The 25,444-nt window shown below is 45.6% G+C and overlaps 1 protein-coding gene across 1 annotated transcript in view; it reads left to right on the top strand.

The window, feature by feature from the left end:
* LOC308166454 (exostosin-1a) overlaps nt 1–25,140 on the top strand; it is a 37,525-nt gene extending 12,385 nt beyond the window's left edge. Inside the window, exons 2-11 of the mRNA XM_080540765.1 lie at nt 14,003–14,096; nt 17,577–17,684; nt 17,944–18,063; nt 20,175–20,307; nt 21,352–21,470; nt 21,767–21,862; nt 22,034–22,123; nt 22,262–22,422; nt 22,659–22,830; nt 24,364–25,140. Of these exons, the coding sequence (XP_080396891.1) occupies nt 14,003–14,096; nt 17,577–17,684; nt 17,944–18,063; nt 20,175–20,307; nt 21,352–21,470; nt 21,767–21,862; nt 22,034–22,123; nt 22,262–22,422; nt 22,659–22,830; nt 24,364–24,549 (1,279 nt within the window). The 3' untranslated portion in view covers nt 24,550–25,140. The remainder of the gene's footprint in view (nt 1–14,002; nt 14,097–17,576; nt 17,685–17,943; nt 18,064–20,174; nt 20,308–21,351; nt 21,471–21,766; nt 21,863–22,033; nt 22,124–22,261; nt 22,423–22,658; nt 22,831–24,363) is intronic.
* The last annotated feature ends 304 nt before the right edge of the window (nt 25,141–25,444 follow it).

Raw genomic sequence — 25,444 nt, 5'->3', positions numbered from 1 at the left:
ATTAATCAGAGACTATTGAATGATTGGCTAGTTTGAGAATGGCAATTTGAGAATGACAGTCCTTATGTTCGGTGACTTACACTGTCCAAAGAAGAGGTTCATTATGATACTTTATGACACCAACAGCTGTCTCAGTGATGATATTAAATAGCATTACTTTCATCCAACTCTTCCCAAGGACAATTCCTATAAATACTCTCCCACTACAAGAGTATCTGTGCTGCCTTGTTCCAGTTCAAAGGAACAAACAGGGAAATTAGAGGATATGGAACCCAACATTGATCAGTGTCTGTTGGTACTCTGTTAGTTTGTTATTCTGTTATTCTGTTAATTTCCAGTCACTGGAAGCCTTTTAGGTGTGTTTGTGAGTGCGCGCGTGTGTGTGTGTGTGTGTGTGTGCGCGCGCGCGCGTGTGTGTCCGGCGTGCTGGGTTGGGGAGGGCCAGAGTGCATTGTCATTTGTTTACCTAGCTCTCTCCCCCAAGAGTATCCCCGTGTTCTGACAGGATGATGTATATGTGGACCTTGGCAACACAGTGCGGGTGATGTATTCCACTTGGAATGCTGAGAGCAGATACGGCCATGTGCAGGCAGCCGCACCACTACAGCACAACCCACCCCGGGTGCGTGACCAGGATTCTGCATTTACGCCGCCTCAAAACCAGCGAAAACCTGCGTCCTCAGAAAGACACGGCAATTCGCAATTATCCCTCATGTACAATGGAATATGTTCTGAAAGCTACATGGAGAATTAAGCAGGGTTAAGACCACAGGCAAATCCTATGGCTTTTAAATCCTGCACTGCAGCAGGAGGGGAGACATGCACTGTGTCTTTGACTCTTTGCCACCGAGGCCTGTACGCCTGGTTTTTGGGCTGTGGGGGATTACTTGCAATATTAATCAGCCTTAGTAACGTCCGTAGATTAGGGAGCTACAACCTGTAGCCTGCCTGTTACACAAGAGAGTTGTGACTGAGTGCTTATAGGAACAGAGTGAATAGGCTATATTCCACCATATTGACCCAATTCTCCTTATATTACCTCAGTGTCCTCTTTTGGATCAGAAACATAATGTTTGTACACACACACGTGATATTTTAAAAGTGAATGTTAATTCTGGCCATAAATGGACACAATGGTGTTGTCTCATTTTGATAGTTAATTGAGGTAATGCATGTGATGCTGTTGTTGATTAGCGTGTGGCAGTTGGATAGAGTGACATGACATCCTGCCCTGAGGCGTCAACTCACTCTCTTTAGCTGGAGTTGTGGCGGTGTGTCTGATTGTCCCTGACCTGCCTTGACATGTTCTACACCACCACCAAGTCTAGTGGCATTGTGCCTATGTGGCATCAAAGTGTGCCAGCGCCTTGACAGCAGCAGAACATGGCGTCGCTAGGCTGGGCAGCACAGATCACTTGCACACAGACGCTATCTCCTCCAGCCGAGAGACTCCACATCACCACAGCAGATAGGGCTGCTGCCAGTGTCAGGTTGGCACCGTCTCGGGGCCAACTGGAGTTGTTCTCTAGTAGAAGACACTGAGACTGGTTGACTGGCGCAGTACCCTTTCCTTTATCATTTTGTCCAGTGTCAGATCATTTATTCAATGGTAGATGTCACAAGGACTTCCATTGTCCGTCACCACTGAAAATGTGATTTCTATGGAAGTGCCAGACATGTTTTGTGTATAGGTTGGCGATTGGCGTGTAGACGTAACAAGGCGTCCTGTGTTTCTCGGTTAATGAAAAACAACAGCTGACATTGGAATGTTTATTGGCAAACAAGTAGTTCTGGTCATTATTAATGCGGCTTGCTTTCTCCCTGTTCACGCCTGTTCGCCTAGGTGGAAAACTGTTGGGATGATTGTGATGAAGTGGGCAAACCTTCCGTATTTTAATATAGAATAAACCTCTGCACTCATTACTACATGAGTCGTTACGTTAGACATCATTTTGGAATTGATGTATCTTTTAAGAGAACAGATCATTCTGGGCTGATAACAAACTGCACGCAACATGATAAGTAAGATGTTTTTCGTGGCCATGTCTGACTTTAGTTTCCTCCCACGTTGTTCTTGTTGTCGTCGTTGCTTGAGAGGACTTGTGACTTGGCCACTGACTGGTTTGGAAAATGCTGGTGTTAGTTGGAGATCATGTTGCACCGTTCCACAGTGGATGGATGGTTTCCCACTGTTTCCCCACAAGAACAACTGCTCCAAACCTGTCTGGACATCACCAGGCCAACGGTGGGAAAACCCCTCCTCCTTTTAACTCCTCCTGGTTACTTATCCCTCGTTTACATTCTTCCTTTCAACACGGTGAGCTAGCTTAATACTATGGAAACAGCTGTCCTACATATTACTGCTTTTTTCCATTGCAGAACACATAAAAAAATGTTTAAGCGTATTCTACAACTAATTAGGCCTTCTTCAAACAGTTTTAAACTGTTTTTTTGTTTTGTTTTTTTGCATAGTTTGTTTTGAGGCACAGTAGGGTTGAAGACTCCACAGTGGGGTATAGGCACCTGGTTTCCCAGCAGGGAACACTATCTCTCAGTTTGCTCGATTGGCTGAGCTTCATGAAATCCTCCCACCTCTGTGAAACTTTTGACTTTCCTGTGTGAGGTCATAACCCGAGGCCTGGCCAGGAAGTGCACTCTTTGATCTCTCCCGCTGTTGGATTAATTAACAGCCTTGCGCTGTTGGCCTTGGAATTCATTAAAAGGCCTTATTTGTAGCGATTTGTCTAGAGACTATTCAAAAAGCCATAGACCTTTAGTCGGCATTCCTATTATGCAAATGATGTTCATAATCATGAGTTTACAATGACATTAATAAAAGATTAGCACACACAAAAAGAAACGCAAACATGTTATCAGTGTGTATTAAAAGGTGCAATCTGTAATTCAAAGAACAACAAAGCGAAGTAGCTCCCCACTACTTCTGCTGAAGGATGGGGGCTGGAGAAATGTAACCGCTCATAATTTCATAGAAGAACTGTGGATGTGAGGATCGACCATCCATGAGATCAAAGTAGATGTTTGAAAGCTATACAGAGTTTGTTTACAATGGGGGTAAGACAGTAGAGCTAATTTCATGAGGCATTCAAGTAAACTCAATGAATTGAGTCCAAGTATATATAGGCCTATACCAATTACAGATGGCCCCTTTAAAGTATTTGAAGTATTTTTTGTTCTGTACATAATTATCTTCCGCTTTTTATTTTTACACTCTCAAGGGTGTCTAGCTCTCTGGATGAGCCTTGTAGGCGTGCTAGCCCCAGAGGATTTCACATGTAGGTGTGAGCCCCAGTGCTTCCTGCTCGGCACCATTCAGAGTGTGTTCACTGAGCATCGTTCACTCTGCGTGGGCCTATCGTCCTCCTCCTCACGCCCCCTTCTTCCCACCTGCCCTCCCCCTGACCCCAGACCATTATGTGCTGCTGACAAGAACACATTTTGCCCATGGTGTGTTGGTTGGTTTAGCATGGGGTGTTGTACTTCATTTTCCATTAAGAATGTGAACATGTACTCGAGGACACAAACATGTACCTGGACTCCTAATCGATTAGGAAAAAATCCCTACTTGACAATCATTATACATTTTTTATAATGTCTTTTACAGGACGTGAAATGCAAGCTTTTTCCCCCTACACAGTTATGAGAGAGCACGAGAAGGAGAGGCTGGTGCGGTCACTCATACTGGGTGGGGTACTGTGATTATTACTTTTCCTATCCCTTTGCAATCTTAGACTTCTAACATTTGTGGGGAAAATATAGGCTCTGTATTGAAATGCTATTGTGCAGAATGCTCTGCAAAGAAGATATGACCTACCTATCAGATCAGTAGAGTATCTCCCACTCAGCCTTCAATTCTAGCACTGACCCATTTGAGCCAAATACCTTCACTTGGTGTAATTGCTGTAAATTTGTACAACACTTTCATTCCAGTTTTTCCTATTGCTGTCATTACAGTACCATTACATTATAATCTGTCTTACTCCCGGAGAAAGAATTACCTCGTCTGCGGTTTGGTAATTGTGAGGTAATCTTCTTTTCCCTCTTGAGGCTAAAAGGCTGTATTTATAGGCTAGGCCTACATCTTTTGGCAGTTCAGTGAAATCGTAATTTTGTCTCTGCCGACGAAAACACTTGTCATTACACACTCCAAGACATTAGTTTCTAGCAGTATCTTGTGTCGGATGTATTTTGGGGGTTTTCTCTTTTAATGGATGTTGACAAAAATGTCCTAATAGCCAAGTGTTTGTTTGGAGGACTTCTTGACTTTGGACTGTAGCCTAGGCTACAGCCACATCATTTTGATGGGAGATTATGATGTCGCTGAGATCACTTCCATCAGTATTTAGGACATTCCGTCTGTCTTGGTTTATGTTGTCCTGTGTCTTTTCGGTATGCTTTTTCAGTGACTCATGGGATTAAAATAACAAGCTCACGCTGACAGGAGAACGCTCTCGTTTGGGGGGGTTAAAGTGACACTGAACAGGCTCTACCCTCCAGATGACCTGTGGGATGTCATCACCAGCAGCATCCCCTACAGCCTGACCCTGAGGTAGACCTACTGTTGCGTTATCCCAGTGCAGCCCTAGGCCTTGGCCTGGGCAATTCAGTTGGATTACATCTCAATCCCTCTCTGTCATTTGGGATATGGGATCTGATATGCCTCCAGCCTGGTTCCATCTGATGGTATCTGTGATTGAGTGCTGCAGATATCATCAATTTGGGATTTACAAACTCTTGTCAGGGGTATTAGTCATGGTTACTTTGACATGAAAGAGAAACATCTTCAGTGTCAGACGTGTTTTGTCCTCCTCTGAACCAAAATTATGTTTGACAAAGGATTAGGGTTTTGTTTATGTTTGTTGAGTCCTATGGACCGTGATGTGAATTTACAAAGGCTTTTGGATCCGTAGGCTTTGGAGCTGATGGTCATTTTGTTGAAGACTAACCTAGCACTTGTCCTCCCTCAGTCTCTCTAGCCGCCAGCTCTCTTTCTTTTTTTCTTTCTTTCTCTCTTTCTCTCTCTCTCTCCCTCTCCCTTCAACCAACCCGTCTCTCACTTTCACTCCCTCCCTCTTTCCCTGTCTTCCTCTGTGACCTGGCTGGCCCAGGAACAAACACATTCCTGTCCTGAAATTATCTCTCCAATGGAACATATCTCTTTCAGGAAGTACTGAAGTTTCTGAAATTTCTCTCAGCTAAGGAACGTTTGATTAATCTTCTCCAGTATTTTTTTTCTTCTAAACAGGATGTTCGTGTCATTTGATGTTTCACCTCACCCCCCCACCCCCAAGTGCCTTTGAAAAGCATGGTTAGATCAATATATCTTGATGTATCGAAGGCAGATAGGAAATACCCACTTGGTTACGGTCAAAGATCAATCAGATGTCTTTATGTAGCAGACTTCACAAGCCCTGACAATCCAACATTAATGGTTGTTCCATTAACTCGCATTTCATTAACCCTAATAGACATTCACTCACCCTGTTTTATGGAAGGCACTCTGTAGATACTCCCCTTAACAGATGTGGGGTGATGAAGGCATGTACGGTGAGCTTTGATAGAGAGGAGATGGTGAATTATTTGTGCTGTATTAAGAGAAATTAACCTGAGGTCATGTCAAACTGTGATGAAGCAAGAGAGGTGACTCCACTCTGGATGGGAGTAAATGTTTTATGAAGCTCCCTTTGAACTCTGTCAGCGAATGAGCCTCTGATTGTGAGTGTGAATTTTTTTTTTTTTTTAATTGCTGGAACAAAGAGAAACAAATCTAACATTAGAAATCTTGGTACATATTCTGTTTCTTCTAAACAGTGTTGTACTGTTGCAGCTGTTTCGTCAGTACTTGTTATCATTCTAGATTAGCCTCATTTATTTAAACCCTATATCTTTTCTTTTTAAACATTTTCCTAAATATCCATTAAGACGTTTTATTATTGCTTTATGAAAGAGAGAGAGAGAGAGAACACACATTATATTAGCCTACTATTTAGTCCCTACATGGTGTCCTGAGGTGCCCTGAGATTTCCTTTGCAAGAATTCCTTTGTGATTGGTTATGTGTGAATGTTCCACAGGAAATGTTTGTCACAAGCTTAAGTGGGCCGCTTCCATTAAGGAAAGACTTTGGACAAGTAGAACAAACAGGAACGTTCACTGCACAAAGATTATACTCTCCGCACTGACCATAGCTTTCCATAGTGAACTCTCTCACTCTCACAACAGACATTACACAGATTTAGAGAAGCCATAGAACCTCACTACTTCAACAAGGGTTATGGGGAGGCAAGACCATTTAAAAGACGGATTGGCATCTACAGTATGGAATGATCTGGCGGTGAACCAATTATGTTAACCTGCTCATAGAATGAAGGACTAAATGTCCAGTCCCTTTGAGCACTTTAATTAAATGTTATTATAGCAGGGTTGCGTTTTGGCCGTTAAAGCAGTTAGTGAAGCTTCCTTGAGTTGGAATTCAGTCTCCCCCTTTTAGGCCAACAGTAGTTTAAACCTTTAACTTGACTGCAGGTCCTCTGTCTTTACCACTCCATTTTGGAACCGTAGATGAACTTATGGTTTTTAAAATGGAAGGTTGTCCCTTTATCAATTCCCCCAGACCAGTATTACTTGCAGGGACACTAATGTTTTCTCTTTCAGTGATACTAACTATCTATACGCTATCAAGGTCAAATGGTCCGCAAATGAATTTTAGTTGCAGCATACCAGATTCCTCATACAAGTGCAACAGAGCTGAGCATCTTATGTTTCCACATTCCATTGGGACGGATCTTACAGCCAGACTTCCCATTGAATCCCCACACACCATCTTGACTTGCATGCAGTTATGCACATCACATAGGCTAGATGTACCAGCAGCCACTGCCGTATAAAAGGCTCCTATTCAAAACAAACATGAAATGAGACCTCAGACCTTCTGTATAAACATGGAAACTTTCAGCAGCAGGCTGTCGGCGTGTTTATGCATATGGAAATGTGTGTCAGCCTCCTGGTGTGGCTGACTGTTCTAGCCTGAAGCTGTGGAAGCGTGACTTCTAGGTTTTTGATAAAGTCTGGTACAGAAGTGACTGGGGTCTCTGATGTGCGTTGAAAGTGAAGTTTAGTGTGAGATGTAGCCTGTAATTGTGTGTGTGTGTGTGTGTGTGTGTGCGCGCACGCATGTATGCCATTGCCTGCGGACTGGTTGTGTTTCTTTTTCACTCCCCTCTCAACTGTCAACTTTCGTTCACTGCCTTTGAGGTTGAAATTCATTAGATTTAGTCCAACTCACTGTCCTGGCAACAGAGAACCCAGATTTCAACTTAAATTGTGAACAAGTCTAGTTGTTGTTGAGAAACCACCCTCTCCTGTCCCTTGGATACAGGATACTGCCTCTTCTTCTATGATTTCCACAGGGGAGTAGACTCTCAATTGTTCACAGAAGAAGTGCCCTACATTTGCATCCTTCTGAGTGATCTCGTTTCATCCTTGAGTCAGACCTTTTGGGTTCTCTCTCCTTCAGCCTGTGTCTTTTTAAGGCTTGTCCTCTGGTGCGGGAGAGCTCTGGGCATTCGTTGGACTGGCACAATGTTTTATAAAGCTTTTTGTTTTTTTTATTGTTTAGAAGGACCCACAGTTCTCGCTTTGAATGGTGCTTTTATTTTGTTTCGTAAGCGTAAAAAAAGAAAAAATACCCTGTGTGCAAGGGCCCTAACTCTCCCAGTCTTTAGAGCCTAATCCTGTGTGGACTCTCTGAGCGCCCGGGGACTGGTACTGGTGCTGATAAGGGAGGGGAGGGGAGGGGGCAGTTGGAGGGGTTCAGAGCTGCAGCAGCACAGAGCTACTGTATGTGGGTGCTGGAGCAGAACTAGACCCCAGGATCAACTGTCTGCTTCATCAGGGCTGGCAGTGCTGGCACGCAGCTTGTTAGTTTGTCTCAGTGACTGATCTCACCCTATAGGCCTACAAATACACTCCCAGCCGGCCACTGCTGAAGTGAGTTAGCTGCAGCCTTCCCACCTTCACTGGGAGATATAAGCACTGCACTTGTGTAATCAGACAGGGAATAAACCCAGTTACTGAAGAGGCTAATCGGCATTATGTATGTATGCGTGTCAATGTATACTGTATAGGCCGATCAGATTAGTTGTGCAAAGTCTTCCTCCTTCTGCAGTTGACAGCATGAACCGTCTCTTTCTATACGGCATCTGCGTGCGTTGCTAGGAGACCGGTTGATCTTTGTATTGACTGTACTCACCTACACCCCCTCTTCTCTCCAGCAGTCTTCGGGAAATCATATTCCATCTCATCTGTTATTGTTGCAACTGAGAAGGCAGTAACTGATGGTGACTGCTCCTCACTAGTTTTATACCTCTTATACCATATGTTCCCTTTCAGTAGCTCTGAAAGAGAGATTTTGTCAAAGGACTGACAGTATAATATGTTACCTTGATGACTGGAGTCGGGGCGAAGGCCTATATTTATGACTCACCCAAGCGATTCTTTATTTATTTAGCTCTGGTCAGACCATTCCAAGACACTCTCCAGAGAGGGGGTTTGGATACACAAAGAAAGGAGGAGTAGAAAGTCTAATTACTAGGTGTCTCTTTGAACCCAGAGCCAAGTGAGAGGTGAGGATGGCTTTAGTAGAAGATTTACTTAAGCGAATGGATTTTAAATCCTGCTGCTTCAGAGTCCAAATCCCAGGTGGGTGTGTAGGCTATAACTGTGTTTTGTAGAGATTAATTGAGCCTGTGTGGCCTCAAGTAGCTGAGCTAGAGTGGAATCAGTTTAATCTCGGTGTATAGTCTATAATGTGGAAAAGGGTAGGCATATAGGTATATATAATATATATATAATTTAATTATTTTGTGTGTCACTTTTCCAGATTATTTTTCAGTTATTTAAGCGTTGTGTCTGATGTCCACACCCCCAGTGGCAGTTATGCCACTTTACGGCTGTTAAACGGTTTACATTGGAATCAAGTGAAAGAATGTAGAATAGTGAATGATGGCAACTCTTTACCACTTGTGGTCAGGAAAAGCCAACAATGTGGCCATTTTGATTGAACGGTTGGTTGAGTTTAAAACCCTTGTGAACGTGTCGGCGTCGGCCGAAGCCACAGGCACTCTGTTAGTACCCTGTCATTAGGAGGAAGGCAAGCTTTCTCTTTGCATGGCTGTTATTGGAAAACGTGTGCAGTAAATCTAAGTAAGTCACTCAGTAATTCTACCTAACTACATTTGCAGACAGTGGAAGTATCCTCGCTTTATGAAAGTAGCTGAATCATCCCGAAACGGTGCTAATGAATGTTAACATTGTATGATAAATTGGTGTTTTCAGACAACTCTATTATTAAAGGGGCTGGCCTGGTACACCGCTGAGAGCATGTTGACCGTTTTCTCGCTTGGAAGAACTTTTGATGAACAAAAGATATGTAATTGTGAGTGACTTGCTCAGTGATTTGAGCTCAGAGATGACAGCTGGGACATATGTGTTGTCTCCATAAGTTCACTGACTCTGTGAACACATGCTTCACTGCGCAAGTATGCACCGTTTATTACTATTCTTTTGAGCATTTGTGGCCAACATACAATCATGTTTTGGTGTGTGCGCGGAGGTGTAGTTTATGAGGTGATAGCCTACAGGTTTCCTATTAAACTCACCTAGCCAGTCCTTGGTTGTTTCCCAAGTAGGAAATAGGCTTCTAAGACTTGGCTTCGCTTAAACAGTTGGTATCTGAGCGTGAGCTGAGAGATGCATAGCTGTGCGGTGACACATCGTACCATGAGACTGAAACTGCCTTCCCAAAGGCCATCTGGAATTGGGAGAAAAGGTATGCAGGGAAAGGAACATCTGTTGGCCTACCGCTGACGGGCTCTGTGATGTATGGGCAACTCACACCCAGCTAGTCTCTGGTATAGGCTACCACACACACTTGTTTTAGTGGAAAAGGTTCATTCTTTCCCATGGGTGTGCTTCTGCTTTCATGTGGATGATCTAGTCAAGTCCAGTGTTGATCTGTGTGATAAAAAAAAAGTAAAATATAGATGGATGGTTTAACTGTTGAGTCAGAGGTGTCATGTTTATCATGGTGGATTCTCAGAGTTGAAGAGACATAAAATGCCGTCAATGCCAATACTAGGCTATGCCGTTTAGGCTATAGCATTGGAAATGCTTTAGCTGGGATGCTTTTAAAAGAGCCATTTTGTCGAGGTACATTGCGTTGATGATTGGTTTTATGTCTGTGTGTGTGTGTGTGTGTGTGTGTGTACCTCGAACGTCCTCAAGCTTACTGTTTTACTGCAGCGTTTATGCTTTGCCTGTAATCCCTCTAAAACCTCTGTAGTACATCGTGATCCCATCCAAGTTCGTCACCGATATGCATCACCACACATCCAGATGTTGGCATACACATGCTTATGGTATGTGATCGGTACAGCGCATGTAATCTTGATGGTGCGACAGTTAATAGCATTGCTATTCAGAGATTAGGCACGAAACATATTTCTATGCACCCTGTGGTACATCCGACTTACTCTACCAGAGGGATCAGCAGTTGACTCTGAAGGAAGAAAATCCTTCAAACGTTATGGCAGTTGTGACCCATACTGGATAATGATAACCTTCTATTGAAAGCAACAGATTTTGATATCCGGAACACTATTGAACATGCGTCACGGCCATGGCGTGTGGTTCCTTCATGATAACCTTGACATTTTTGCGTGAAGCCTTTTCAGTTAGAAACATTAGTGCCTATCAATGGCTTGTGGCCGTCCCTCCATTGTACCCAGTATGAGGACTGAATAGTGATTTTATGGCCACCAGCCTTATAGTGGAACCCAGCAGTTCAATATGCAGCAGAGAAGTGGTCTAGAATTTTATTCCTACCGCTCACTGTGCTAGGTAGCGCAGCAATTTCATACGACCACGCTCTGATCCCAGAGTCAAGATGAGTCCACATTTGGGCTACAATGGCATGTGTAGAACAGCATGGATTCTACCTGCTGTGCGCCAAATTTATTCCTCATTTTCACCTCACTTATCTGCTCTACGAATAGCCTCTTGATTCTAGCATCTCATCTTCCACATGCCCGTACCATAGGTCTCCAAGTTAGATAACTGCAGGCTTTCTCGTGTTCTAATTACATACTAATTACACACACATAGGCGGTGCCACATCTGTCAGGTGCCACTCTGTGAGTTTCTCTTTTATCTGATTTACTGTCTTTTTTTAGAAGGTTCGCCTTGTTTCTAAGGCAACCTTCTCAACTGTCAACATAACAGAGCTAAATCAACGGGGCATTGTTGTGTGCGTGTGTGTGTGTGTGTGTGTGCGTGTGCGTGTGTGTGTGAACATGTCGTCTTGTCTACCCCTCTCGTAGTCATTACACAGATCTGTAGTGTCTTACATCTGTCTGGATTCCTGTCGGCATCGGTTTTCGAGATTGATGTGAATCAAATTACAACGGAGGTGCCTAGATAAGAGAGACCCTGATCTGACTGCGTATGTTCTCATTCCTAAACCACTGGGTTCACTGAGACGGAGGCAGACTTATATGGCCAATTATTATAGTTAAGCAGCAGGTGTGGGACCGGACTCGATTCTGATGTTAATTAGCCTGGAAAGAAGGGCATCTACCAACTGTGCCTTCTGCTTTCTCCCCCTGGGCCCCTAGCGCCACGAAGACACATGGGTCGTCTCCAACTCTCAAGGTCACTTCCATAACAACACAGTCCACGCAGAATATGAGAGTTCTAGAGAGAGAAAGAGAGAGAGGGGGATAAAAATAGCACCGAAGATTGATAGAGATATGACTCCTGCAGATCTAGAGATTTAGCCAGTGATTATCCGCTGTGCCACGTCTCCATCTCATCTGAGCGCTGAGCAGAATTAGCCGTCCGAATCTCCCATATGATCTCCCTCTTATTGTGCTGATGTCGTTGGATCTAGTTTCCCCGGCTAACAGTGGCTCCGGTAACGGAGTGCGGCTGGGAGGAAGAGTCTCTAAATCGCTCACTGTCAAACTGTCAACAAATATTATGAACAACGGCGGCGTCGCCAGAAATGTCGGAAGGGGCCAGGAGAAAGGGCCACAGGTCTTCTCTCTTGTCACTGCTGTTGTGAAATGGCTTCTCGCCCTCAGACGTTCGTTTTGTTTTTTCTCTGGGAAGCCACTTCCCCGTTTGATTTATCACTGCTGGCCGCTCTAACACTTCCCTGTAATTCTCCAGCAGCCCAGTTTTCAGTTCTCATTCCCTCTCTCTCTCTCTCTCTCCCTCTCCTCCCCCCCCCCCCCCTCCCTCTCTCCCCCCCCCCCCCCCTCTCTCTCCCCCCCCCCCCCCCCCCCCCTCTCTCTCTCTATCTATCTATCGACTGGAGAGGTCAAGATCTAACTGTCTCCAGTGAGGGGGCCCTGTCGCAGGGTCCCTACAGGAGCCTCTGAGACATCGCTCACTGCAGAGCTTGACATCAATGAGGAAATTGGTTCTTGATGACAGTGCCAGCTACAGGTCATGTGCAGTCACCCAGCGACGACGAGGCATGTGCGGTTGGGAGTGATGGAATGTCTTCTCGCCTGTGTGTTTCTGTTTCGACATCACTTCATCTTTTTTCCCCCCTTTTTTTTAAAGGGCAAGACAAGTCCCAAGTTGGTTCGCTAATCTTCACAATAAAGGGCACACCTGTATTTTTTTTTTACCGTAAAACCCAGCCTAAGAAAGGGTCATTATAGTCTGAGGAGGAGGACAGGGCTGTGTGACGGTGGTGAGAACCCTCTTGGCTGTTCAGTGATCCGCGGTGGAGAGAGGGTCAGGTAGGCCCGGAGGGGCCAGAGGAATGGAGTGAGGGTCTGGTAGGCCTGGGGGGGGCAGAGGAATGGAGAGAGGGTCTGGTAGGCCTGGGGGGGGCAGAGGAATGGAGTGAGGGTCTGGTAGGCCCAGAGGGGCCAGAGGAATGGAGAGAGGGTCAGGTAGGCCCAGAGGGGCCAGAGGAATGGAGAGAGGGTCTGGTAGGCCTGGGGGGGGGGGGGGGGCAGAGGAATGGAGAGAGGGTCTTGTAGGCCTGGGGGGGGGGGGGGGCAGAGGAATGGAGAGAGGGTCTGGTAGGCCTGGGGGGTGGGGGGGGGGGCAGAGGAATGCACGGCACTGCTGATTAGGACCAAGTCAGAGAAGAGTAGAGCAGCCCCAGACAGGCTCACAGGGCATGGCACGCGCACAGACACACACACACACACCCCCACAGACACACACACACACACACACAGACACACACACGCACCCACATGCACCCACCTGCACACCCACACACACACCCCCACAGGAGGAATTCCAAGCAGCTCCTTAATCCAAGTGCTGACTGAGGCTTAGATTGGAGGCATGGGGAGGGGGGCTGAGAGAGAGAGAGAGAGAGAGAGAGAGAGAGAGAGAGAGAAAGAGAGAGAGAAAGAAAGAAAGAGAGAGAAGAGGGATGTTCAGAGGTGCAGGTGAGAGGTCAGGGCTTTTTAGCGGTGTAAGATGAAAGCATGCAATTTCCACGAAAGCATTACTGCCTTCCAGGTACAGCCAGGTACCGCCGGGCGTAGTGGAAAAGGTTGTCTAGGGGTCTTTTAGGCATTTTATTTTAGCCCCTAGGCTAGGCTTACTCCCAGACACGTGATGTCACCAGGGACCCACCGCCGACCTACTCTTCAGAGCGTCTTTCTAGGCACGTGGTTCGGTTTCCACCTGGAAGAGGTGATCTGTCTGTCTGGGTCTACTGGGTCGCAAAAAAGACGAGCGACGCTTCCAGCTCGGGTCTCCTCTCTCTGAGTTGTCCCTTTCTTGTCCTCTATCTCACCTACAGCCTACGAACCCCTCAGACCCGAGGGGGGGACTGAAGGGAGAAGAAGAAGAAGTCGTAGAGTAAGCAGAACTCCTCTAACCCTGTGTGTCTCGTCTCCCCCCCCCCCTCCCTCCCTCCCTCCCCCCCCCCCGTGTCTCGTGTTCCTGCAGGTACGACTACAGGGAGATGCTGCACAACTCCACCTTCTGCCTGGTGCCGCGAGGACGACGCCTGGGTTCTTTCCGCTTCCTGGAGGCGCTGCAGGTGAGGCGCAGCAGACACCACCGCAACCCCACTGACTCACGCTATACGACACGCGCGACCTGTTCATACAGACACTTATGCGCATGCACGTACTAGGTGTTGTGCGTGTGCTGTGTGAGTCATTGACCTGCAAGGGTGGGAATATCGATTACCTCACGCCCTAGATTTTGTTTTTGCTTTTGTTTTTGGCCTCAAATTAAATACAACGATTTGTGTTATGCTGCATTGCTTGGGGGGGGCGGGGAGGGGGGGGGTCTCTCGTTCATTTCCCTAGTCGTTTGATTGTGCCGTTACGATTTTCATTATTTCCTTAAGTGAAATAGCTGAGTGTGTACGCGGCTGTACATTCAGTACCTTGTTTGGTACTCTCTCTCATTCGCCCATTTCATTTCGCTAGTCATGCTAGAGAGAGAGAGGGAGAGAGAGAGGGAGAGAGAGAGGGAGGGAGAGAGAGAGAGAGGGAGGGAGAGAGAGAGAGAGGGAGGGAGGGAGGGAGGGAGGGAGGGAGAGGGAGGGAGAGAGAGAGAGAGTTTCTGCAGCGTCTTATCCTGCATTATTAAAGTGGAGCTCAAGGCGTCTAATTAGACGGAGACTGTGTCCTGAACAACCAGGGACGCTCCCAGGGGGATTCTGCTGCGCTGCTCTGGCAACCCTGTATAGATCCACCACCAACAGGGGATCCATAGACGGACTGCTCAAATACGGGAGGTTATCTGTTTTGTTTTCTCTTGTTCCACAAGAAGCCTTTTGCCAAATTGGGACATTGTTATGTTGTTTTGAGGTAGAAGCCACTTTTCATGTCAAAAGGTCTCAAAAGAGGCTCGAACGACAGGATTCACGGGAATCGCTGTAATTCATGTCCGTCGGGATGTATTCATTTGACAGAAACGTATCCAGCACCGGTTGTGAAGGAAATAGACATTTTTAATAAGGTGCCAAGTTAGCAATGGCCAATATATATTCACACCGTGCCAGTGTCGGGAGACAAAGGGTTGTAGCCAGTGAAAGTGCTGGGGCTCGCTATTAGCCATAGTACTCTTCACATAATTGATCTTTTGTAAGACACTGCTGAAAAGAAAAGAGGAAAAATAACAGCACAGCTTGTCGACAGCTTGGTTCTGGGCCAGAGCGGACTGATCTCATCCCGCTGTGCAAGGCCCCAGCGAAATAGCCGTCTGCATTGTGGCCTGTTTCTAAAAGGCCTCCAACAGCAATCACACAGACTGTGCCTTTCAGCCTGGGCGTCGGAGGAGAGCAGGGACCTAACATTACTGCTATTCTTCTGAACAGTGAATAGGAGGCAATGGTCAATGGAAATAGTCAATTTTTGAAATAGAAATGTCATATGAACTAGATTCTTGGTGTGTGTGTGTGTGTGTTTTCGGGAGCACTGATTTAATTTAATCCTGAAAACGTGTGTGTGTGTGTGTGTGCGCGCGCGTGCGTGCGTGTGTGTGTCAATCATTCTAATCCCTACCCTATGACTAAAGTAAACTGCATTTAAGCATCGTCACTTTCCATCCGTGTTAACCTCAGTGACTCAGGCTTCATTAACATGCTTCGTGTTGGACCCCGCGTCTGAAACCTGATCCCAGGCCAGTCCTCAGAGGGCTGAGCTGCTGCCTGCCCTGGGCCAGTACACACGACACCTCCGCAAACAAACATGAGTGGCAGTAATTCATTACATCTGATCTACAATCAAACACAACCGCCATGCGCCGCTCCCTTTGCTGTGGTGAAGGTCAGACTCTGTAGTGTGATGGAGATTGGCTCACTTTATGTCTGCGATAGGTGGATATATAGAAACAGACGGGCCAATTACGTTGTGTTGTGTTCTGTAAACAGGTTTCAGTGTCTAATGAGGTTTTGGTTGGTTTGTGTGTGTGTCTGCGTGTGCGTGTGCGTGTGCGTGTGTGTGTGTGTGTGTGTGTGATTCCTTGGCTGAGCACTATTAGGCTGCTTCAGTACAGTGTGAGGGGGCCATATTTCAGCAGATTGTTGGTCTGGTTAATGACACTGAGGGGATTATAGCAGTAGGATGATGCAGGAGAGAGGGCTGCTGAGGGCCAATCACTGAATGGCACCCAGCTTAGAAGATTAGGGACAGGACTCCCTGTCAGGGCAACCGGCTGTGTTTGGCCACACACACGCACGCACACTTACATATGCATGCACACAGGCCTGTACTGTCACACACACACAGGTTGAAGTTTTCAGTCACTGTGACCAATGTCATATGTGACACGGTCTGGTGAAAGTGGTAACAAGTCGGCAACCAATCAAAATGTTCTGACTTTTATTTTGAAACACGGAAATACATTTCAACGTTGTTGAAAATCACAACACACACACTCACTAGTCAAGCAAAAGTACCACAATGCAATGGATTCGGTGAGTAATCCCCACTGCTACGTAGTTAACTAAAAACACTACTTTACATTGTTAGCAGGCTCACAAAACAGTTAGTTGACTAGCGAGTGTGTCATTGATTTTCAACAACGGCTGCAGACTTGTTACCCCGTTCACCAGACTGTGTCCCATATGGGTCCTTGCATGGGGCACTGACACAACCCATCAAGTGTCTGATAATTTTCAGTGCATGCATGCACACCCGGTCACATGTTTGTGGACTCAATCACAAAAACATTTGCATACACACATACACATCAAAATTGGCTAGCACTAGTTAGAATAACAACCGTGCTTCCTATTTATAGCTATGCTACAATATCAGAAGCGCGATTTTCCGCAGAAGAATACATTATGCTATTGGAACGAGTAGCCTAGACGCCAAAAGGTAAATAACTTTGTCAAAATGAAACATTATGATACACATCATAATATGAGACGCATCGTAATTCAATGGATGTTGGATGTTTATGCTGAATAAACAGACAGGCAGGAGGCAGCAGCGACAAGACGGGCAGATGGTGTACTTTCACAGCACCCCCGTCTGCTGATTTAATTTTTGTAATGATTTGTTGTCATTTTCTGGACTATAATTTGCATTATTATACGGTGGCTGCATTGCGTTAGCTCCCATTAGTGCTGACACGGGGAACAGCTGGTTAGGCAGTCTCCACTCCTCACTGCGCCGTGTTCCCCCCCCCCCGAAGCCGCTATTACCGGACAGTGTTGTTAAGACAAACGCAGGGGTTAAGAAGGACTGTAATGGTGGTGCGTTAATATGCTCTCTTCATCACCCAACTGCCTGGAGACCCGAAGAAGACCAATGAAGCATTTAATAACACATTTACTTAACTATGTTAGAACAAAATTAACCCGACGCCCTCACTTTTAATGAAAGATGTTTTTCTACCCTAATTCCCTGAATGCTACCACCAGCCACTAAAGCATTTCCCCGTAACAATGTGTGTGTGTTCCCTGTGTGTGTGTGTGTTCCGTGTGTGTGTGTGTGTGTGTGTTCCCTGTGTGTGTGTGTGTGTGTGTGTGTGTGTGTGTGTGTGTGTGTGTGCGCAGGCCGCCTGTGTACCAGTCATGCTCAGTAATGGCTGGGAGCTGCCCTTCTCTGAGATCATCGACTGGAACACCGCCGCTGTCATCGGGGACGAGCGGCTTCTTCTGCAGGTAGGCCTACCTTAAACCTAAACCTACCTTAAACCTCCCACATGACCCTCCTCTGTGCTCCAGCAGATCAGTGATTGAGATACGTGATGCGTCGTGTCAAATGTCTAGTGAAAGAGACGACCGTTATTACACGTGGATACTACGGTAGTGGTTGGCCGCCATTGCTTATCCTTGCCTGCGAAGGCTTTCAGGCTTCTGTTGAAGGAGCCTTGTGATTGGCCACAGCGGTGCTGACTGGTGTTTTTTCCTGTCGTTCCAGGTCCCCTCCACCGTGCGCTCCATCCACCAGGACCAGATCCTGTCTCTGAGGCAGCAGACCCAGTTCCTGTGGGAGGCCTACTTCTCCTCCGTGGAGAGGATCGTTCTCACCACTCTGGAGGTGAGAGGCCATCAAGTCTGGGTCTAGAGAGGAACGATCGCTCACTAGCTTATACCACGGCACACATGGGTTCATGTCGACATGGAGTGGTGTTAAGTCCCTGTTAGATACTAGATACTATCGCTTAATCGGTCTACAGGAAATGACAGGAGACACTGTGGAAACGGGGCGCTTAGTGGCGTCGTAGCACTATCATCGCAAGGTTCTTCGTCCGATTCCGACCTTCGACGTATCTCGCACGACATCCCCTCCTCGCTCACCCGTCGCATCGTGTAAGAACGAACGTTTACACTCTGATGAAGGAAGCCCTGGTGATCCCATTACTGTGATTACTGTTCTTTGGCAATCAAATACGTTTGTTTAATTACCTCAGATTGGATTCTTGCCTTGTGAATATGCCACATGCTAATCTGCTCCATATGTTTCATACAATAAGCCTATTGTATATACATTTATTCTTCTGTGTCAGTGCCGATGAAAAAAATAAAAATATGAAAAAAGAAAAGTGTGTTTATACTAACCACAGTGAAGATGAATAGGGATAATTAAGTGTTGTACAGAGTACTGTATATTCTGCAGTCTGTCCATTTTTTTTTTTGCCTCGTTCCTTGGCCAATCAATCATGTCAGGGATCTGTTCCCAGAAAGAGGCAACGTTCCGTAGTCCTCTGGCTAGAGTTACCCGAGCCGCTCCCTGGAGGGAGGAAGTCCGGGGCGGCAGGGCGCCGGGAGAGACTGGGCAGGGAGGTTTTTTTACGGGCAGTGAGGGGTAGCTACCAGTGGGTATTTGACGGTCTCTGGGTAATGTGACTCCCAGGCAAGGCTTGTGCCTACAGATCCCTATCGCATCGCATCACAGTAACAGTAACAGGTGTAGCGCTGCGACTCGCAGGCCTTGATTACACTTGGGGAACGCAGCTCGAGTGTTTGACATGCTCAAGGTTTCCTTTTTGACATTTCAACATTTAAACCTGAGCGTCCGAGAATGCAGCGCTGTGTCTCCGTTGATGTCTGCTCAGTATCCTATGTCAAGAGGAGGAAAGGAGGGTTGTTGTATAGATAGATATGGTGCTATGCAGAAAGGATCGGATTGCTCTCTTTAAAAATGTTTGATACGTTCCTCTCATTATCTTTATCTTCTTTTTAAAATGTATTTAATCTTTATTTAACTGGGAGGCCCCTTGAGATTAAAATCTATTTTTCGAGGGAGACCTGGCCAAGAAAGCACACGAGTACAGATACAAATTACAGCAAAATTGGCGAATAAAACAAAACATAATAACTAACATACAAGAGATAAGAGCAGATAAATATTATTTAAAAATGATTTAAGTTTAAGCAATTGTACCTTTGTGTCACAAAATGTCTGGTAGAGCAACCATCTAGTGGAACGAAAATCATAACAGCTGTTGGTGAGTGACATGAGATAGCATAAGTAGGAGGGGAGTTTTCCCAGTATAGCTTTGTAAATAAAAGTGTACCAGTGATGCTGTCTCCTTAGGCTTAATGACGGCCAGGAGACCAGGTCATAAAGTACACAGTGATAATGAATTGGATATGAAATGTAAAGAGCTATGATAAACAGTGTCTAGGCAGCAGAGTGTTGAGGAGGCAGCATGCGTGTATATAATGTCCCCCATAGTCTAGAACACTTAAGAATGTAGCCTGAACAAGTGTTTTCCTAGCTGCTAAGTTGAGGCAGGTGTTATTTCGCTAATAAAAACCCAGCCCCGACCCGTAGTTTCCTTAAAAGGTTCATGATGTGCACTTTAAAAGAGAGCCTGTCATCCACCCACTCACTTATAGGATGACACTTTCAATTGAGACTCCTCCTAAGGTGTGAATGTTAACAGAATCTAAAATCTGGGAGCGAGCTCTGGAAAAGATCATACATTTGGTTTTCCTAGCACTGAGAACCGACTTCTTTTTATCTATCTATTTTTTCAGAACGTTCCCCACTGGTGTTTCTTTGCCCTTTTTAGACACTCAAAACCCTTCATGTTCACATAGCGTTGCTCTGAACCTCCGTCCTCTGCCATCCCTGTCCCTCTAGAATGTTTCCTCTGTGTTATAGTGTTAGAATAACACGCTCCCTGCCTCGTCCCCTGACAGATCATCCAGGACCGGGTCCGGCAGCACACGGCCCGCAGCAGCATGATGTGGAACGCCGTCCCAGGGGGCCTCTTCACCCTGCCACAGTACTCCACATACCTGGGGGACTTCCCCTTCTTCTACGCCAAGCTTGGTGAGGACCCACTCTCCCACCCACTTGGTTAACATGGGATGTGTTGAGACTGTTGTCCAGATACAGATGAAGCCAGAATCCATGGACCAAACAGCACTTTCAATGGGGCTCTCTCCATTGGAGATGCTTTTTAGTCTAGGGCTAGGTGTAGCCCAGTAACATTTTTTTCCTTTTCTTTTTTTTTTTTTTCCACTTCACACCGCTGATACAGCCTCAGATAAGTAGGTTCACTGGCTGTGAACACTCAAAGATAGAGCGGAATAATCATAAATAATAAAAGATTAGGGGGGAATTGCACACACAGAGTGTCGCAACAGCAACATGATTACAACTTCAATATTGTTGTTGCATACAAATGAAATATTACGATGTCAAAGATAGATGTTGTTTCTCCGTGAAGAAACGGTACAGATTATGCATGTTGTTTCTGCCTGGTTGATTGATGGATTTGTGTTTTTTGAATTGATAGCACAGCTGGATCAGTGTCTCTGGTGTATATGAAAGTAAACATTGGGAATAACCCGCAGTGACATCGATATGAATTATTCAAGTCGAATCTTTTATTAATTCATCATTCGTCATGGAAACACCAATTAAGGAGACCATGTATGATGGGAAGTTATCTGCTTGATTAATCAGTAAACATGCAGCCTGTTGGGGAGTTGTCATAACGACGGGGGAACCTGTCAGGTGACTGGCACCCTTTCCTGAACACCCCCCTCCCCCCCCCCCCCCCCAATTAAAGCCTCACCAGATGTAAACTAAACAAGCACAGCTGCCTGAGGCTTATTTATGTCTGTATAAATATGGCCCCCAACTCCCAGATGACTTGCAAGCCAACAGAGCGAGAGACGCTGGTGTCACCAGGGCAATAGCATTCTGAATGGAGAATTGAAGGACAGTTTCATGCTACCTCCCAGTACAGAGACTCTCGAAGCAAGCTACTGTAATGTGTCATGGATGCATATCCAACTCCATAGGTGTTTACAAGTACGGTCTTACATATTTCGTTATTTATGATTTGTCGTTGACCTTTTTTTCCAGGTATTAAACCGTACCCCAAGTTCACTGCGGTTCTCCATGCTGTTACGCCCCTGGTCTCCCAGTCCCAGCCCATTATCAAGCTGCTGGCTGCTGTCGCCAAATCACAGTACTGCGCCCAGGTAATCCCAAACACAACGTGAAGTAGTTGTGTGTCAGCATGAGGTTGCTTGACGTGAGTCATTGGATGTACTTAGAAATAGACTTAGCTTCAGCAGCAAGATTCTTTTCTTTTTTTATCATTTTATTCAAGCGAGCAAATCTTTGAAAACTGAAAACTGGTTCCATGAATTTAAAGTGATTTGAGTTTGGCTCGCTAGCCGTGCTTGTAAAATTACTGTGATATTGTATGGACGACACGGGAAGGTTTAAGCATTTCAAGTCCTGCGTGTTGAAATGTATTTAACCCTTTTTTTAGATCATCGTCCTGTGGAATTGTGACAGGCCCCTCCCAGCCAAGCACAGATGGCCTGCCACCACCGTTCCTGTCATCGTCATAGAGGGGGAGAGCAAGGTGAGCATCCCTACTGCCACATGACGCTGACACTCTAGAACTTCATAGACATGAATATGCCATGAATATATTCTGGAGTATTGTCTAACAAGTGCATTCTGAAAAAGTATAGCAGTCAACACTGATTGCTCCTGAAATGAAGAGTGAGTATTTGTCTTGGTGTCCCGTCAGGTGATGGGCAGTCGGTTCCTGCCTTACGAGACGATCCCAACAGATGCAGTTCTCAGTCTTGATGAGGACACCGTGCTCTCCACTACTGAGGTACGTCAACGAGCCACTTCCTAAACCCAACGCAGACAAACTCGTATTGTCACATCAGAGAGACGCCAGGAGGCAGACGAACAGCAGATTGATTAGCATCCTTTTGATGCTCACCGGTGTTTCTGCGCCCCTTTGCAGGTGGATTTCGCTTTCACCGTGTGGCAGAGTTTCCCGGAGAGGATTGTGGGATACCCGGCACGCAGTCATTTCTGGGACAGCAACAAGGAGCGATGGGGCTACACTTCCAAATGGACCAACGACTATTCCATGGTGCTGACGGGGGCGGCGATATACCACAGGTGAGAGAGCCGGTCAGAAGCTACAGTGTCAAATACATATACCAAATATATACTGCAAAGCATTTGAGTATATCAACTAAGTGATTCACTAAATGACTAAATGACTAATCGATTTGACTAAATCAACTGCAGCTTTAAAGCATTTGACATGTGTGATCGGGGGTCTGGTCAAAACCAGTATGAGTTGGATGAGCCGACTGTGAACCCTGTTGATTGTGCCCGTCCTTCCCCACTAGATATTATCACTACTTGTATACCAGTTACCTGCCGACCAGTCTGAGGGGCATGGTGGACCAGCTGTCCAACTGTGAAGACATCCTCATGAACTTCCTGGTGTCTGCTGTCACCAAGCTGCCGCCCATCAAGGTCACTCAGAAGAAGCAGTACAAGGAGACCATGATGGGACAGGTGAGATAAAGAGAACACTTAGGCCCAATCCCATTTCCCTTTTTTACCCCTACCCCTCGTTTTGGAGTGCCACTCGCGTTTCGGTGTGCCCCTCGGACCAGAGTTACAAGGGGTAGTGGTTGAAAATCTTCCCCTATGAAATGGGATAACCCTTCAAGACCATAATAATAATGATATCTTGGTTTTATATAGCGCCTTTCACAAACTGAAGGACGCTTTACAGAATTTAAAGACAAAAAGTCAGACAGACAGAACAGAGAAAAAAAAGTAACTAAACTAGGGGTCAAAGGCCTTTGAGTTTGAGATGAGTTTTGAGGGCTGATTTGAAGTTGTCCAGGGTAGGGGCATTGCGGATCACTGTGGGGAGAGAGTTCCAAAGGGTGGGTGCTGCCACACTGATACATCATCAGTAGTATCATAGAAAAGCATGGACACTCGCGATTCGTTCACAACTTAAGTTTCACGCTATCAATCGATCAAACAAGTCATCAACTAAAAAAGAACAATGCTTCATTATCAGGCCAGTTCTTGACAGAACAGCGGTGCTCTGTAGGCTAGCAACCTGTGCTCATACCCTGCCAGGCTGCACTGATATTAGAGGACCGGTAACAACAGTGCAACAACTTTGCGGCTGAACTTTAGTTACATTTCAGACGTCATATGCCATCAAAGGGGAGATATGCGATATGGAAATATGTTAAAATGCGGCACAGTCATGCACAAATCAGCCTTAAAACATGTAACGTTAGATAGCTAACATTAGACACACAGCTACACACATTGGCATAATAGCAGTTTTTTTTGTTTCTGCTTGTTATAAAGACAAGGTCTATAATACATTGAAATGGCATTAAACTCAGATAATACGATAGTTATCATTTTTTAAATCTTTATTAACGAAGAAAATAATTACATATGTGGTACATTCCTGCTTGTTATTTTCTTGTCGATGTTTCGCATGGCATTCTGGGATTTCATAACACTCCGTTTGTAACTCCATTCTGAAAAACCTCATCTACTTAGCCCTACCCCTATACAATAGGGGAATTGGGACACACCTAACCCTACACATGAATGCGCAAAATGGAGGGGTAGGGCTAAAATGTAGGGCCAATGGGTGATATGGAATTGGGCTTAAGTCTTAGTAAAAACAGTGGACATGCATAGCCATTTAAATCATGGCTACAGTATAGACAACCCTATATCTGTGCTGTAGTGGAAATGGTCTGTAAAACTCAACCCTCTGTTTTGAAGGAAGCGTAATTATGTTTATTTCCTGTGCTTTGAAATAAATATAGTGTTGCCTCAGGAAATCCACTTAGTACTATGCCCTTTTCTTGTTATGGTTAAGTTCCTTAATGGCTTCAACAGATGCAGCACATTTCCACCACCACTGTTTTTTGTTGTAAATGCTTCCTGGCTAAAACTGTCCAATCAAAAAATAATCACAATAAACCATGAAAGGTGAAGTTAACTGGTAATACATTATTCATCTTCTAATATTCCTTTTGTTTGCTGTTTCTCCCTCTGCAGACTTCCAGAGCCTCTCGGTGGGCAGACCCAGACCACTTTGCTCAACGGCAGACCTGCATGAACAAATTTGCCAGCTGGTTTGGCACCATGCCCCTGGTCCACTCCCAGATGAGACTGGATCCGGTTCTATTTAAGGACCAGGTGTCGATACTGCGCAAGAAGTACAAGGACATCGAGAGACTATAACCAGCCTGAGCCCCCTCGTGCCTCCTGGATGGAGAGTGAGGGGCAAACTGAGACAGAGGTTCCCAGGGAAGGGAGAGTCGTGGTAGGGGAGGACAGTCAGGACTAGGCCTGGCCCTGTGGACAATGGACACCACAGAGCCTGACTTCCACTACTCTCTATGTGCATTGCTGGTGTCACCTGTGTATCATAAAGACCTAGTTGGTGAGCTGTACACACTATACCATATGCACACCTGACCGTGGGCCGAGGAGGAACTCTGTAGATGACTATGAGCAGAGGGAGTCTAATCCATGACTGCCGCTGCCTCAGCAAAAACACAGCATGGTTCAAGTCCATTGTGGGATCCCAACTACAGTCTATTGACGGTAATAGACCACTCCCATCTCCAACCTGCAAACCCCGGGTGTGTCCACTATGCACAGGTTCAAGAGAGAATTTGCTGCCAGAATTTGATAATCCTATTTTGCTCTGTTTAGCTATTTTTTATACAATGGCCAGCATTAATCTCTACTGTCTTAATACAAGCCCTGGGTCAGCATTCTGCTAGGAGGCAAAGAATGCCAACCACAACCACAGAAGTGAGATTTCACTGTGCCTCACGTTTAACTGATGTTGGGATCTGAGAGTCCAAGAGGGGCTCAGTGTGAATGCATATGAGCACCTTGATAATGCTGCTTGTCTTTTGATTTAGGTTCAAGTGATTTTGGAGCTTTTGACTTGATTTGCCATTGTCTTTTTAGGGGGGGGGGGTATATTTTTCAACTTTGTAAAAAGTCTACAGTCTGGGTTCTATCTTCTAAATTACTCCACATCACACATGCCCATTGCTTTGTGATTAATTTCTTTATCATGATTCTTGATCCCTGAATCAATCAAATCTGCATCAAAAGGTTT

This window comes from Nansenia antarctica (assembly GCF_963989245.1).
Source record: "Nansenia antarctica genome assembly, chromosome: 10".
Taxonomy (NCBI): Eukaryota; Metazoa; Chordata; class Actinopteri; order Argentiniformes; family Microstomatidae; genus Nansenia; species Nansenia antarctica.
Note: the sequence above shows the minus strand (reverse complement) of the source record. Positions and strands in the feature narration are given on the sequence as shown.